This window comes from Rhincodon typus, chromosome 34 (assembly GCF_021869965.1).
Source record: "Rhincodon typus isolate 14 chromosome 34, sRhiTyp1.1, whole genome shotgun sequence".
Taxonomy (NCBI): domain Eukaryota; kingdom Metazoa; phylum Chordata; class Chondrichthyes; order Orectolobiformes; family Rhincodontidae; genus Rhincodon; species Rhincodon typus.
This window is the reverse complement of record NC_063365.1, coordinates 6,011,999-6,025,353: the sequence shown is the minus strand read 5'-3', so window position 1 is coordinate 6,025,353 and position 13,355 is coordinate 6,011,999. Positions and strand designations below refer to the sequence as shown.

Genomic DNA, 13,355 nt, shown 5'->3' with positions numbered 1-13,355 from the left:
TTCCAGCATTTGCTGTTTGGATTTCAGATGTGTTTGACACCCACACTTCACCTGCATCGGTTAGATATGGTGGAGGGTAGAACCTACATAAAGGGCTCATTATCAGTTCAATTTTTTTGAATTTCCAGAAAACACAGAAAGGGGCTGAAATCTCCTAGCAGGCAGAAAAGGTGGGGATGCAAAACATTCCCAGCCCAGGGCTGGGAAACACATCTCATCCTGGGGAAAAGGTCAGAGGCGATAAAGGTGGTACACACCTCTGGTTTGGGAGATAGGGAATAAGACATCTCCTGCCCCTGGCAGAATGGTAGTGATGCAGGAGACATTACCCCCAGAGGAAGGGTTACCTGGTGGGACACATCCTCCTCTCTCCCCACACCATCTCGCCGAGGAGTTAGATGGTGGGACACATCACTTCCCAGAGAAAGGTTAGAGGGTGAGACCTCTATCTCTGTCTACCTCCCCCGGCAGGGGAAACAATGTGGGACATCTGTCCTTCCCTCGGGGAAGGGTTATAGTGTGGGACATCAATCCACGGGAAGGGTTACAATAATGGACAGACTCCCCCCTGAAAAAGGTTACAATGTGGGGTAGATTCCTCTCTCCCTCCCCGGGCCGTATGCCCCCGCTGTCGCTCGGTCTGACCCACTCGGAGGCTGTAAACGCCCGTGACTCCTCACCTGTTGCTCTCACCTGTCTCCATGACACTCACCGCAGCACTTCCGGCCGGTGTCAGCGCCTCTCGGCTCCGCCCAGGAGCCGCGGCGGTCACTGCCGTCAGCTTCCCCCAAGCCCGCTGCTGAGTCCGCCCTCTGGCGGCCCCTGATCCCAACAGCAGCTTGTGGTCCTTTATCTGTAACGCAGCAGGTAAGAAGGTCACATCCCTGTGTAATGGGTACATTCTCCAGCTCAAAGTTTCTCAAATTTAAGGATTATATATACACATATATATTTTATAAATACATATAAATGAATCAAAACTGTCGTATGTTTGGCTGGTGCAATATGAGCATTTATGCACATTATTGCAGAATTTAAATACAAGCAAAATATTGCGGATGCTGGAAGTCTGAATTAAAAACAGAAGGTGCTGGAGAAACTCAGCAAGTCTGAAAGCATTTGTGGCGGGAGGAGTGAAGTTAATATTTCGAGCTGGACAGGACTCTTGTTCGGAACCCTGTATTCATATTTTTAGATTAGTTTCAAAAGTTGATTCGAGATCTTTTGTTCCATGGGTTGTGGATATTACTGACAAGACTGACACTTATTGCCGTGATGTCATTTTTTGGGGATGTGGTTGTTGCCATTCCTAATTGCCCTTAAACTGAGTGGCTTCCTTGACTATTGCAGAGGGCTGTCAAGAGACAACCACATTGCTGTGGGTCAGACCCGGAAAGGATGGCAGATTTCATTCCATAAAGGACATTAGTGAACCAGATGGGTTTTACAGCGGTTAATGATAGTTGTTATGGTCATCGTTAGACCAGCTTAATGTTCAAAATTGATGAATTGAATATAAATTCCTCTAGTTGCCATGATGTGATTTGAACCAAACTCTCAGGATGCACATGCTAGATCTTAAACAAGAAAAAGTGTCTCTCCCATATCTCTATTGTGTCATTTAACAATGTTTTTAAATCTGTGCCTTCTAATTCTCCATCCTTCCACCATTTAGAACAGTTTTCCCTACCTACTCTATCCAGACTGTTCAAGATTTTGAATGCCTCTACCAAATTTTCCCTTACCCTCTCTTCTCCAAGATAAACAGTTCCTAATTCTCCAATTTCCAAATAACTGAGGTTCCTCATCTCCTCAACTATTAACGTTAATCTTATCTGCAACCTTTTTGAATGCCTTCATATACTTCCTGTTTATCTCAGTTGCCTGGTTTGTAATGCAGTGTGATGCTAACAGCATAGGTTCAATTCCTGCACTGCCTGAGGTCACCATGAAGGACTCTCTTTCTCAACCTCTTCCCTCACCTGAGGCATGGTGACCTTCAGATTAAACCACCACCAGTTGCCTTTCTCTCGCTCTACTGAGAGAGCAGCCTTAAAGCAGGTGACTTTATCCTTTATTTATATCATATGATTATACAACACAATATATAATTAGATATTATATATGTATTTTATTATATGATTCCTAAAGTGTGGCCCAAAACTGGAAGCAATTCTCCAATTGAGGCCTAACAGTGGTTTGCACCATTTTAACTTCTTTGCTCTTGGATGGAATTAACACCTATCCTTCGACCAGCATCACCAAAGTTAGCTCTGTGTTTGTGGGATCTTGCTGTGTGCAAATTATTCTATCTCCTTCACTTGGATATTGACTGCAGTCCAAAAACAAAAGCCGCAGTTGAGTGCTCCACTGTCCCCCTATGGGGCCATGAGAGCACTTACACCCAGACAGGGTCTCAGTTTAATATCTGATCCAAACATCAGCACCTTTAATAAAGCTGCATTGCCTCAGTACAGCACAAGCACCTGAAATAGGATTTAGACACACAACAATGTAATTCAGAATTAGCTGGGCTGCCTAGTGACTGCTAATAGGTCAAGGTTTGATTAAGTGCTGGATTAATTAACATTAGGAGAGGAGGTAAGCACTGTGAATGAGTGAAATAAACGTCAGCTGAAAGCTGCTGAGTGGGCACTGCAGAAAGCCCAATGCAGCACTTTCTATGAACAAAGAGCTGGAATACTCTGGGATTCACTGTGTGTATTGATACTAAAGGTTCATTCCAGAAACACTGGTGTGTACTATAGGCTCCAGAGTCAGCAATAAAAACTGAGTGAGCATCACAAACCAGCAAATTTGAAGCATATTGCCTCAAATTTGCCTGAAAGTCTTGAGCATAGCAACATGAACAGCCTCAATCAGCTGAAACAGGGCTCCAGGCAAACTTGTTTATAAAATGATGAATTACTTCTAAAACACATCAGCAACTTGTCGGTGTGTTACCATGGAGAAGACAATAGTTTGGCATTTTTCTCATAAAGTGAAGAAGCTCAAGGAGGCAGTGGGCTGTTGTACATTTACATTTCCTCATCTTAATGGTTGCCTCTGTTTGTAAAAAGAAACTCTAAGTCACTCAGTTGGAGAATTCCAAAATTGTCCTGAGACAACTGGCTTTGTTTAAAATGGCGGAGCAAATTGCTGCAGATGCTGGGATCTTTTTAGTCAGCTGCTGAAAGCAAACAATGCTGGAAATCACAGCGGGTCAGGTGGTATCTGTGGAGAGAGAGCGAGCTAATGTTTCAAGTCTAAATGACTCTTCATCACAGCGTAATCAACATTCTGATGAAGAGTCATCTAGACTCAAAACATTAGCTTGTCTAAAGCGTATTCTTCCAATAGTTGTGGGCCTCACTGGAAAAGGCCAAATTTGTTACCCATCCCTAATTGCCCTTGAACTGAGCAGCTTACTTGGCCAGTTCAGAGTCAACCACATTGCAATGAATCTGAAGTCACATGGAGGCCAAATCTGAAAAGGACAATAGATTTCCTTCCTTAAAGGACATTAATGAACCAGGTGGCTTTTTAATGACAATTGATGATAGTTTCATGGTCACCATTACTGCAAGTCAAGCTTTAAATTCCAGATATTTTTTATTTCATCCAAATTTCACCAGCTGCTGTGGTGGGTTTTGAACTCCTACCTCCTCGATCATCAGTCCAGCCACACTACCACTACATCATCATCATCTCCTCCACTGCAGGCCATCATTCTTGGCAACTCTCTGCTACTTCAGTTCTTACTTATGATGATCTAGAGAATGTCCACAGACTATTTATAGAATCATAGAATCCCTACAGAATGGAGTCCATTCAGCCCATTAGGTCCATACCCACCCTCTGAAGTGTATTCCAGGCAGAACCACCCACTACCCTATCCCTGTAACCCTGTATTTCCTATGGCTAATCCACCTAACCTGCACATCCCTGGACACTACAGGCAGTTTAGTATGGCCAATCTACCCAACCTGCACATCTTTGGACTGTGGGAGAAAGCCCACACAGACACAGGGAGAACGTGCAAACTCCACACAGACAGTCACCCAAGGATAGAATAGGTCCCTAGCGTTGTGAGACAGCAGTGCTAACCACTGGGCCATCATGTCACCCTGAACAGAATTCACATCTGCCTACCAGCGTATCTTCACATCAATGCAGCTGACTAAAAAGGGCAGGCACCAGCTGAATGGGAACCCTAACCTTCATGTGCACCCTCCAAGAATGCAACGTTGCTGGATTTGCCTTCATTTGAGGTGTGTCAATATTACAATGGGATCCAGTGTTACAAATGGATGTTAGAGATGCCATGAGACTATTTTAGGAAGTGTTGAGGAGTCCAGGCCAATTCTTTCCCCTCAAACAACATCAGCTACATCAAACTGGCTACTCATTGATGTCCTTGCAGATGGCAGAATGCTGTACATACTATATGATTTCTGCACCTAGCTACATGCCTACAATGTCTGCAATTCAAGGTAATTCATTATAAATGAAGGGTTTTGACCATATCCAAAATGTTGCTGTAGAAATGCCAATCTCTGTCTCTATCCTTGACTCTTTGTCTCTTTCATTAATCTTTCTCTTGCCCATTCACACAGCTAAAACTGGACTGCAGCCGTTAAAGAAAGCAGCTCACCACACCTTCTCAATGGCAGCTAGGGATAGACAATAAATCATGGCCCAGCCCACCCATGCCATGCATATATATAAGGTTTATACAATATCCAAAGATTATCCAATGAAATGTACATATCAGGACAGAGTGCTGAGCGCAGGAAACTCAGACAATTGTGGTACAATAACAGATCTCTGTTAGTGCTGAGGCAGAATAATCAGTTGTCACAGGATGCTGGGGAGCTGGGGGATGGTGCACTAGGAGTGAAAGAGAGTGAGTGACAGAAACATCTAACGAGTTATTCTTACTGCTCATGATGTCTCTGCCAGTCTGTTCTCTGTCAGTCTGTTCTCTGTCACTTTCTGCCCAGAAGGTGCCAGTTGCTTCTCTGTATGAGTTTACAGTTCAGACATTGGATGGAGCTCCTGTGTCTCTGCAACAGTATCAAGGGAAGATCCTGCTGGTTACCAACTTGGCCACGTTCTGAGAGTCAACGATACCACAGGTAAAAGAGCAGCTCTGTTGTTCAGTGTCGAGGCTGATTGTGTGCCACAATGGAATGTTTTACTAGACCGTGCATAGTGTAGTGGTTATGTTACTGGACTAGAAATCTAGAGGCCTAGTAATGTATGCTCAAATCCTGCACTTAAATTCTGTTGATTTTGTTTTAAAAGTCAGGAATTTAAAGCTAGTCTCTGAGATGGTGATCATGATATTATATGTCATAAAAACTGATCTGATTCACTAATTTCCTGTCAGGGAAGGCAATCTGTTGTCCTTACCTGGTCTGGCCTACATGTGACTCTGGATCCAGGTTAATGGCTGCAGTCCTGGTTCAGATAGGAGACACATTGGGCTCAATGTGCTTGACCCTGAACTGCCCTCTGAAACAGTTGAGCAAGCCACTCAGTTGTAAGGCCATTAGGGATGAACAGGCAATGCTGGCCTTGTCACTAATGTCCACAACCAAATGACATTCGGATTAAGACAGAAAATAAATTTTGAGGTTTTGATCACTTCTCAAATTCTGCATCAATATAAATTTTTATTCAACCTATTTTTCCTAATCAACATGTTTGGAAATGTTATTAAATGTCTCTGATGTAGGTGGGACTTGAACACAGGCCTCCTGGTCCAGGGGAAGGGATGCTACCATAGCACCACAGAGCCCTTTCTGCTTCAATATATCCAACACAAAAAGTAGGTTTTTGCCTGTAAATCAATCTCTGGATAACGAATAGCTAGATTTAGGACAATTTTGGCTCATTTGACAATCATTTTGGTTTATTTCACCTAGATGAGGTTGATGCTAGTCAGGTTAGTTTGTTTAATTAAGTGGTTATTTTTGACTAATGTGGACACAATGGGCCGAAGGGCCTTTTTCTGTGCTGTAGACCTCTATGACTCTAAGCTGCAATTGCCATCCCCCTCATAATTGTCCTCTTGCTTTCTATTCAACAGTTTCACAAACTAAACACCCTGATGGATAATCTTTCCCAATCGCCATTCACTGTTTTGGGTTTTCCCTGTAACCAGTTTGGACAAGAGGATCCAGGTGAGAAAGATACATCAGTTCCCCAATTGTAGGGTGACCTGACAATATAAATCTTGTGTATTTGTTGGTAAATTGTCAATGACTTTGCCACTATTCAGTTGGTGAATCCCAGTCATTTACAATTTCAAGGTGGTGACAGAGCTGTCAGAAAGGTTTCTGCAACTTGTGCCAAAAAGTATTGCCAAAGTGGCCAGTGCCTGCGGCCATATTGTGACCGTTGACATGGGAAAATTGACTGGTAAATGTTGTCATAAAAAACACAACAAACAATCATAAGAACAAGCAGTGAAAGTTCAGAACAGGGATACATATAGTTAGTGCAGTGGTAATAAATTATGACATTCTAGTGCAGTACTGTGGGAGTGCTGCACTGTAAAGATGAGCTTCAGATGAGACGTTAAACTGAGGCCCCATCAGCCTTCTCAGGTGAACGTGAGAGGTCCACTAAGAAGAGCAGAGAGTCATCCATGGTATCCTGGTCAATATTTATCATCCAGTCAACATCTTGAGATTACCTGGTCATCATTACATCATGGTTTGTGGAATCTTCCTGTGCATAAATGGCAGCCACATTTTTCAAATTTACAATAATGACTGCCCTTCAAAACTACTTGATGGTGTAAAGTGCTTTGAGACATCTAGTAAAAATTGCTATATAAATGCAAGTCTTTCTCCTTTTTTCTCTATATTTCTGAACTAACAACCCATTGAATGAGAGTCTTGGAAAATTGAGAAATTTAATGGAGCTTTAACCTAAACTGTTATCAATAACAGTGACCATGAAGCATTCTGATTGTGGTAGAAATCCACATGGCTGACTAAATGTATATCGGAAAAAAAAACCCATTGCCCTCACACAGGTTGACCTTTTTTGCAACCCCAGTCCTGTATCAACGGTGTTGACTCATTGCAACCCTCTGAAATGGCTTAAACAGCCATTGAGTTGTGTTAATGCCACTTGCTGGTAAGAGGAGGTGACCCAACATCTTCCCAGGGCATCTAGGAGCACCTAGAATAAATGTCACCCTTGTCAGTGATGGCCTCATCCAACAATGAATTAATAAGCAACTGCGTGTTCTGCACAGCATTTTCACGTAATAATTACTTACCAGTATTGTGAATGTATTTAGCAAATACATTGTGCTCCTTTGCTGGCTGCTTCTTGACTGACAGCTTGAAACTGCCAACAGCTGTTTAATCTGCAATGTTTCTTAACCAATCAACAAGCAGCCTGAGAGATAGTAGGAACTGCAGATGCTGGAGAATCTGAGATAACAAGGTGTAGAGCTGAATGAACACAGCAGGCCAAGCAGCATCATAGGAGCAGGACAAGCAGCCTGAGCTCACTTAACAGTACACCTCCCGGTCTTAAAGAAATATATCTCCATCTTAGCAGAATAATGCATTGTGTACAATATCATTGGCTTTACAATGAGCGGACCCATGACAGGAATGACTCTAAGCACTTGAAGTAAATACTGTAGTGCCCAGCCTGACATCCAATGTCAACCCTGAACTGGAATTACAATTCAGCTGGTGGCTCTATCTTGTACTTTTAACAAGTACTGTTAACACTTTACCTGATCCAATCATTAAAAGCTTTTTGAGATGAGATGTTGTTCTGTCTGTCTTAGATTCTGGGCTTAACTTTGTGCTCAGATCTATGTTAAAACATGCCTTTTTAGAGAAAGACCACGAAACACTGAATGTTCTCAAGTTTGTCCGTCCAGGAGTGGGCTTTGTTCCTAAATTTCCCATATTTGGCAAGATTGAGGTGAATGGCGAGAAAGAGCATCCTCTCTACACATTTCTGAAGGTCAGTGTCATTGAGAATTCACCCGTTACATTATTAACAGTCAATATCGTTGACCTTTCCACCTATATGTCATTCACGCCCAGTGTCTTGTTGATACTCAGTGACTGTTATTGATGATCAGCCTCAGTGAACTTGCTCTCTCCATGTTAAAACATACAATAGCAATGGGGAGGATGTGACTAGTTAGTCCATCAAGCGTGCCCCATGCTCATGTCGCCTGAAGAATCACAAAGAGACACTTCTGTCATCCCTGGCAACCCCCCACACCACGCACCCCACCCCCCCAAACTGTCCAACTCCCTAAACTTAGTACCCTCGTGACAGAGAAAGAGGTAGGAGGCAATAAATCAGAAACAGAAACCAGGGTCTTATTTACCTGTTGCCCTGTGACTGCTGACATTGGCTTTTGGTTAAGCAATGCCCCCGATTTAAAATTCTCCTCCTTGTTTCCAAACAGCTCCATTGCCTTTCCACTCACTACCTCTGTAAACTTCTGCCCCCACAACCCACCTCAATATCTGAACTCCTCTAATTCTGAGACTGAGTATCCTCGATTTTAATCACGACACCATTGGTAGCCATACTTTCGGCTGCCCATGTCCAATGTTCCAGAATTCCCTCTCTAAACCTCTTCCCCCTCACTTTCCTCTTTGAAGATGCTTCTTAAAATCTACTTCCTGGACTAAGCTATCAGTCATCTGCCCTAATATTGCCTCATGGTTCAGTTTGCTCCATAATATTTTTGTGAATGACCCTTAGGGTACTAAAAGCTCCTTATGGTCTTACTGATAAGTTTATGGTCACTGTCTCTGCATTGTGTCTGAATGTTACTCAGATTGTGTATCTACTCAGTCTCCATAAGACCATTAGAAATAGGAAAGGAGTAGGCCATTCAGCCCATTGAGCCTCCTCCGCCATTCAATAGGATCATGGCTGATCTGACATTCCTCATGTCCACTTTCCTGCCCTTTCCCCATGACCTTTACTCCCCAACTGATCAAGAATTTATCATCTCAGCCTTAAGTATACACAAAGACTCTGTCCCACATCTGCTCCCCTCCACCACAGTTCTCTGTAGCAAGGAGTTCCAAAGACTCTCAACCCTTTTAGAGAAGTTCCTCCTCATCTCAGTCTTAAATTTGTGACCCTTTATTTTGAGGCTATGCCCTCTGGTCTTAGACTCTCCCATGAGGGGAAATATCCTCTCAGCATTTACCCTGTCAAGCCCCTTAAGAATCCTATATGTTTCAATGAGATCACTTCTCATTCTTCTAAACTCCAGTGATTAGAATCCCAACCTGTTTAATGTTTGCACATGAGGATGTCACGCATATTATTGAGGAAGAGTGCGAATAAGGAGGTAAGTCAGTCTCTAAACTTGCTCCATTAATGGACAGTCTGTATGGACTGTCATTATCATTACCCAGTGTCTGAATCAGGTATACTAGTGCCACCGCCACCCTATAACAGTGGTGTAAGGTACATGAAAAAGCATACTATTCAATGGTTTAATTATTCTGTGTTTGCTTGATTAGCCTGGTGACTGTGTTTATTATCAACGCCACCACTAGATGATGCAGTAACTGCACATGTACAGAAACACAGGTTTTTCATAGAATCCCTACAGTGTGGAAACAGGCCCTTCGGCCCAACAAGTCCACACCGAACCTCACAGCGTCCCACCCAGACCCATCCCCCTATAACCCACCACATCTACACATCCCTGAACACTACGGGCAATTTAGCATGGCCAATTCACCTAACCTGCACATCTTTGGTCTGTGGGAGGAAACTGGAGCACCTGGTTTTCAGTGCCATGTCACCGCAAAGCAAAAGAATGGTAGCTGCCAAGAACAAATTTTCATGTAAATGATGAATGGCAGTGTTCCTAGCAATGTTCCCTGTTGAACACCGTTTCTCATCTTTACAAGTTGTATTAATTCCTTTGAATGTGCAGTGAGGAGAGTGATGGTGGGGCGGTACTGGAAGCCGAAATCTGTTCTTGTGTTTTATCTCCAGTTTGCCATTCAGTCCAGTCGGCCTGATCCAGAAGGGGAACCAGGTCAGGCTGTGGGGTTGCTAGGCATGAATTGGTTTTTCTACATTATAGCAGAGGCTCCAGTTCAAAAAAATTGGTTGTCAGGCATTTGGGGGAAGGTTGTGAAAGGTGCTACATAAATGCAAGCTGTCCTTTCTGTCGTGATTGTAACAAGGTCAGTCAACTCATAGAATACGAGTTCCCTTAGAGGAGCAGGAAAGTTGACATTTCAGGTTTACACCCTTCCTGAAGAAGGGTGTAAATCTGCAACGTTGACTTCCCTGCTCCTCTGATGCTGCCCTTCCTGCTGTGTTCCTCCAGCTCTACACTGTATTGACTCTGACTCCAGCATCTGCAGTTCCTGCTATCTCTCTAAATGAGTTCCCTAATTGGGACTGTTAATCTGGTCCAATCAGGAAGACCGGGCTGACATAAATGGCTGAATGCCAGGGGCATTGGGACCCCTGAATGCCTGACTGAGTGAGAGGCAGTGCTGTTGTCAAAGCCTACGCATTTGTGATTAAAGGATGATTGGTGATGGGATGCCGGCCTCTGAAGAATTATTTCACTTTCCGCCCTAGGTTTCATGTCCCTTTGTGAACCCTGTCATTGGTGACCAAACAAGGTTGCACTGGTCACCACTGAAAGTGAGTGATGTTCGCTGGAATTTTGAGAAATTCTTAGTTGACCTGGATGGACGACCACTCAAAAGGTAAAGTGCACGCTAGTGTGAATGGGAAACAAGTATTTTCCACCAATTCCACACCAGTTGAATCCACAGGGATAAACCAGGCTACTCTGCAAACTCCATTCTAACTCTTCAATGGAAAGAAAAATCATGATTGAGAATTTATCAATAACTTAGAACATAAGAACCTAAGAAATAGGAGCAGGACTACACCATTTGGTCCATTGTTCAGCATGAGCATAGCAGATCTCTGCCCCAACTTCACTTTCCCCACTATCTCCATATTCTTTATTTCCCTTTGATGCCTAAAAATGTGCCAATCCAATTCACTAAAGATTGGATGTGCATCTTCCAAACCACAACCACAACCATCTAGAAGGACAAGGGCAATAGATTAATGGGAGCACCACCATCTGCAAATTTCCCTAACCATCCTGACTTGGAAATATATCTATACTTTTGGTAACAATTCTTTCCTCTGAAACTGCAATCCCTTTGCAATGCAGGCTAACATGCCATTTGCCTCACTAATGAAATGCTGTCCCTGCATCTCAACTTTCAGAGATTCATGGTCACCCAGGTCCCTTTGAATATCAAATTTCCCAGCTGGTCACATAAAAAAAAGTCTTCTGTTTTTCCACCCAAAATGGACAACGTCATATTACTCCACATTGTATTCTCTCTGTCATGCTCTTGACCACTCCCTCCATCCCTTCACACCCACTTTGTGTCCTCCCCACAGCTTCCTTTTTCTCCCCACCTACCTTTGTATTGTCAGCTGACTTGACCACATGATGCTATAGGTCTCCTCATTTCAGCCGTTGCAGCTGGGCGTAACATCAGTATTCTGCAGCATGGAACGGCCACATATTTGATTCCTGAGCTGTGCTGAGACAAACTCATAAACTAGCCCCATGTTCCTAGAACAACAGAGGGTCACGATGGAGACTTCACTGTTAGAGGTTGCACCAAGATAGGGCGATACTGAGGGAGTGCTCCACTGGAGAAAATGCTGTGCTGTGAGCCCCCCATTTTCCCTCTCATTTCTCCCTCCGATGCCACAATTTTGAAGAGCAGCAGAGTTCGTCCTGGTGCCCTGACCAATAGTATTTTTATTTTCGATGTTCTTTCAAGGGATGTGGGCATAGCTGGCAAGGCCAGAATTTGTTATCCATCCCTAAATGCCTTTGAACTGACCTATTGTTCCTCTATTTCTGAGGAAATCCACATTAATAAAAATATCACATTACAGTATGTGTTGTGCACAAATTGACTGGCTTGTTTTCTACTTTATACCTGTGATAGCACTTCAGAGGGATTTAATCGGCTTGAAAATGCTCCAAGATCATGAAAGGCACTATGTAAATGCAAAATATTTCTCCTTGTATGTTATTTGGGAGTGAGTGTTCAGTCTTACCTCTTGAATATTTTGCCTCTACTCACAGTCCAGACTGATAACTAGACAGTAGCCACTAGGTGTAGTCAGTTACCACAGGGACACATAAAAGACATTTCCATTGTAGGCAATTTGTATGAAATAGGCCAGTCCCACTATTGTTATCGATAGTCTCATTTCTCTGTCCTTCATTGTTTAAGGAGAGAAGGTAACATTACTGGAAGTGATCTGGAGGCCCCAGGCTAATTGTCTGATAGAGGTTTAAAACCATGCAACTATTTAATGAATAAATCGGCCTTGAAATGATAATTGATTTTTGATGAATATCAATGTTCTTTCTTTAACTGTCCCCTGAAAGATGTTGCTTACTTCTGATTATGTCACGATGCATCTCACAGGAGAAGGCTTTTCAGCTCCTTGGGCTTATGCCACCAGTCAAGTAGATCACAGAAAGCAAGGTGTAGAGCTGGATGAACTCAGCAGGCCAAGCAGCATCGGAGGAGCAGGAAGGCTGACGTTTCGGACCTAGACCCTTCTTCAGAAAAGTAGATCACAGCTAGTTTGTACTTTACCACCATTTCGTTTGCTTGCCCCTTGCTATCCTTATCCCAGAATAATCTCAGTTTGAAATTTTTCATTCACCATTGAGGTCTCGACCCATTTATTTTTGTGGGGAGGGGAGTTCTGAATTTCCAAAATCTTTTATGAGAGAAAATGTGTCTTGACATCACCCTGAGTGGCCTAGTTCGAAATTTAAGTTTCTGTCCTTTTGTTCTGGACTCCCAGTCACCATTCAACCGTCTGGTCTGTGTTTGTAGGTATGACCTTGCTACACCGTTCAACATCATTGAAGATGATATTTTGACGCTGCAGCATCTGAAGGGTTAAGTTTAGATTATATAGAGATAGAATCCTTCATCAAAAGGACCTGTTCAAGAGATGAAGTCTAGAAACAGATGGAGACTACATGAAGAACGTTGAGGAAGCGACTGAATCAGTGGGCTCAACTGTTTTGATTAAGGTGGAGAGGGGGCGGGGTTTGGTGGAAGAGGAATTGAAACATTCAACTTAGACCATCCAGCCACAAAGTGCTCCCTCCACTGGTTTCCAGAAAGTTTTTGACACAATAAAAAGCATTTTAAAAATCATCAAATCTGTCATTTGAAATTTCAAGTATCAAGAATGGTGCATATCCATCCATTGCCAACTGGCACTGAATGAGGGGGGCG

The 13,355-nt window shown here is 43.1% G+C and overlaps 1 protein-coding gene across 1 annotated transcript; it reads left to right on the top strand.

Annotated features, from left to right (window-relative positions):
- Positions 1–827: 827 nt before the first annotated feature.
- Positions 828–13,106, top strand: gpx9 (glutathione peroxidase 9). Its single transcript, XM_048616372.1, has 5 exons — positions 828–867; positions 6,095–6,188; positions 7,874–8,004; positions 10,624–10,754; positions 12,945–13,106. Exons 2-5 carry the CDS (start codon positions 6,116–6,118, stop codon positions 13,012–13,014), a joined length of 405 nt encoding a protein of 134 aa, XP_048472329.1. The 5' UTR covers positions 828–867; positions 6,095–6,115; the 3' UTR covers positions 13,015–13,106.
- The last annotated feature ends 249 nt before the right edge of the window (positions 13,107–13,355 follow it).

Excerpts from the sequence above, each read along its gene's own strand:
- gpx9 (XM_048616372.1), top strand. The coding sequence starts at position 6,116 with ATGGATAATCTTTCCCAATCGCCATTCACTGTTTTGGGTTTTCCCTGT. Across the intron at positions 6,189-7,873 it reads GTTTGGACAAGAGGATCCAG|AGAAAGACCACGAAACACTG; the intron begins GTGAGAAAGATA and ends ATGCCTTTTTAG. Across the intron at positions 8,005-10,623 it reads CTCTCTACACATTTCTGAAG|GTTTCATGTCCCTTTGTGAA; the intron begins GTCAGTGTCATT and ends TTTCCGCCCTAG.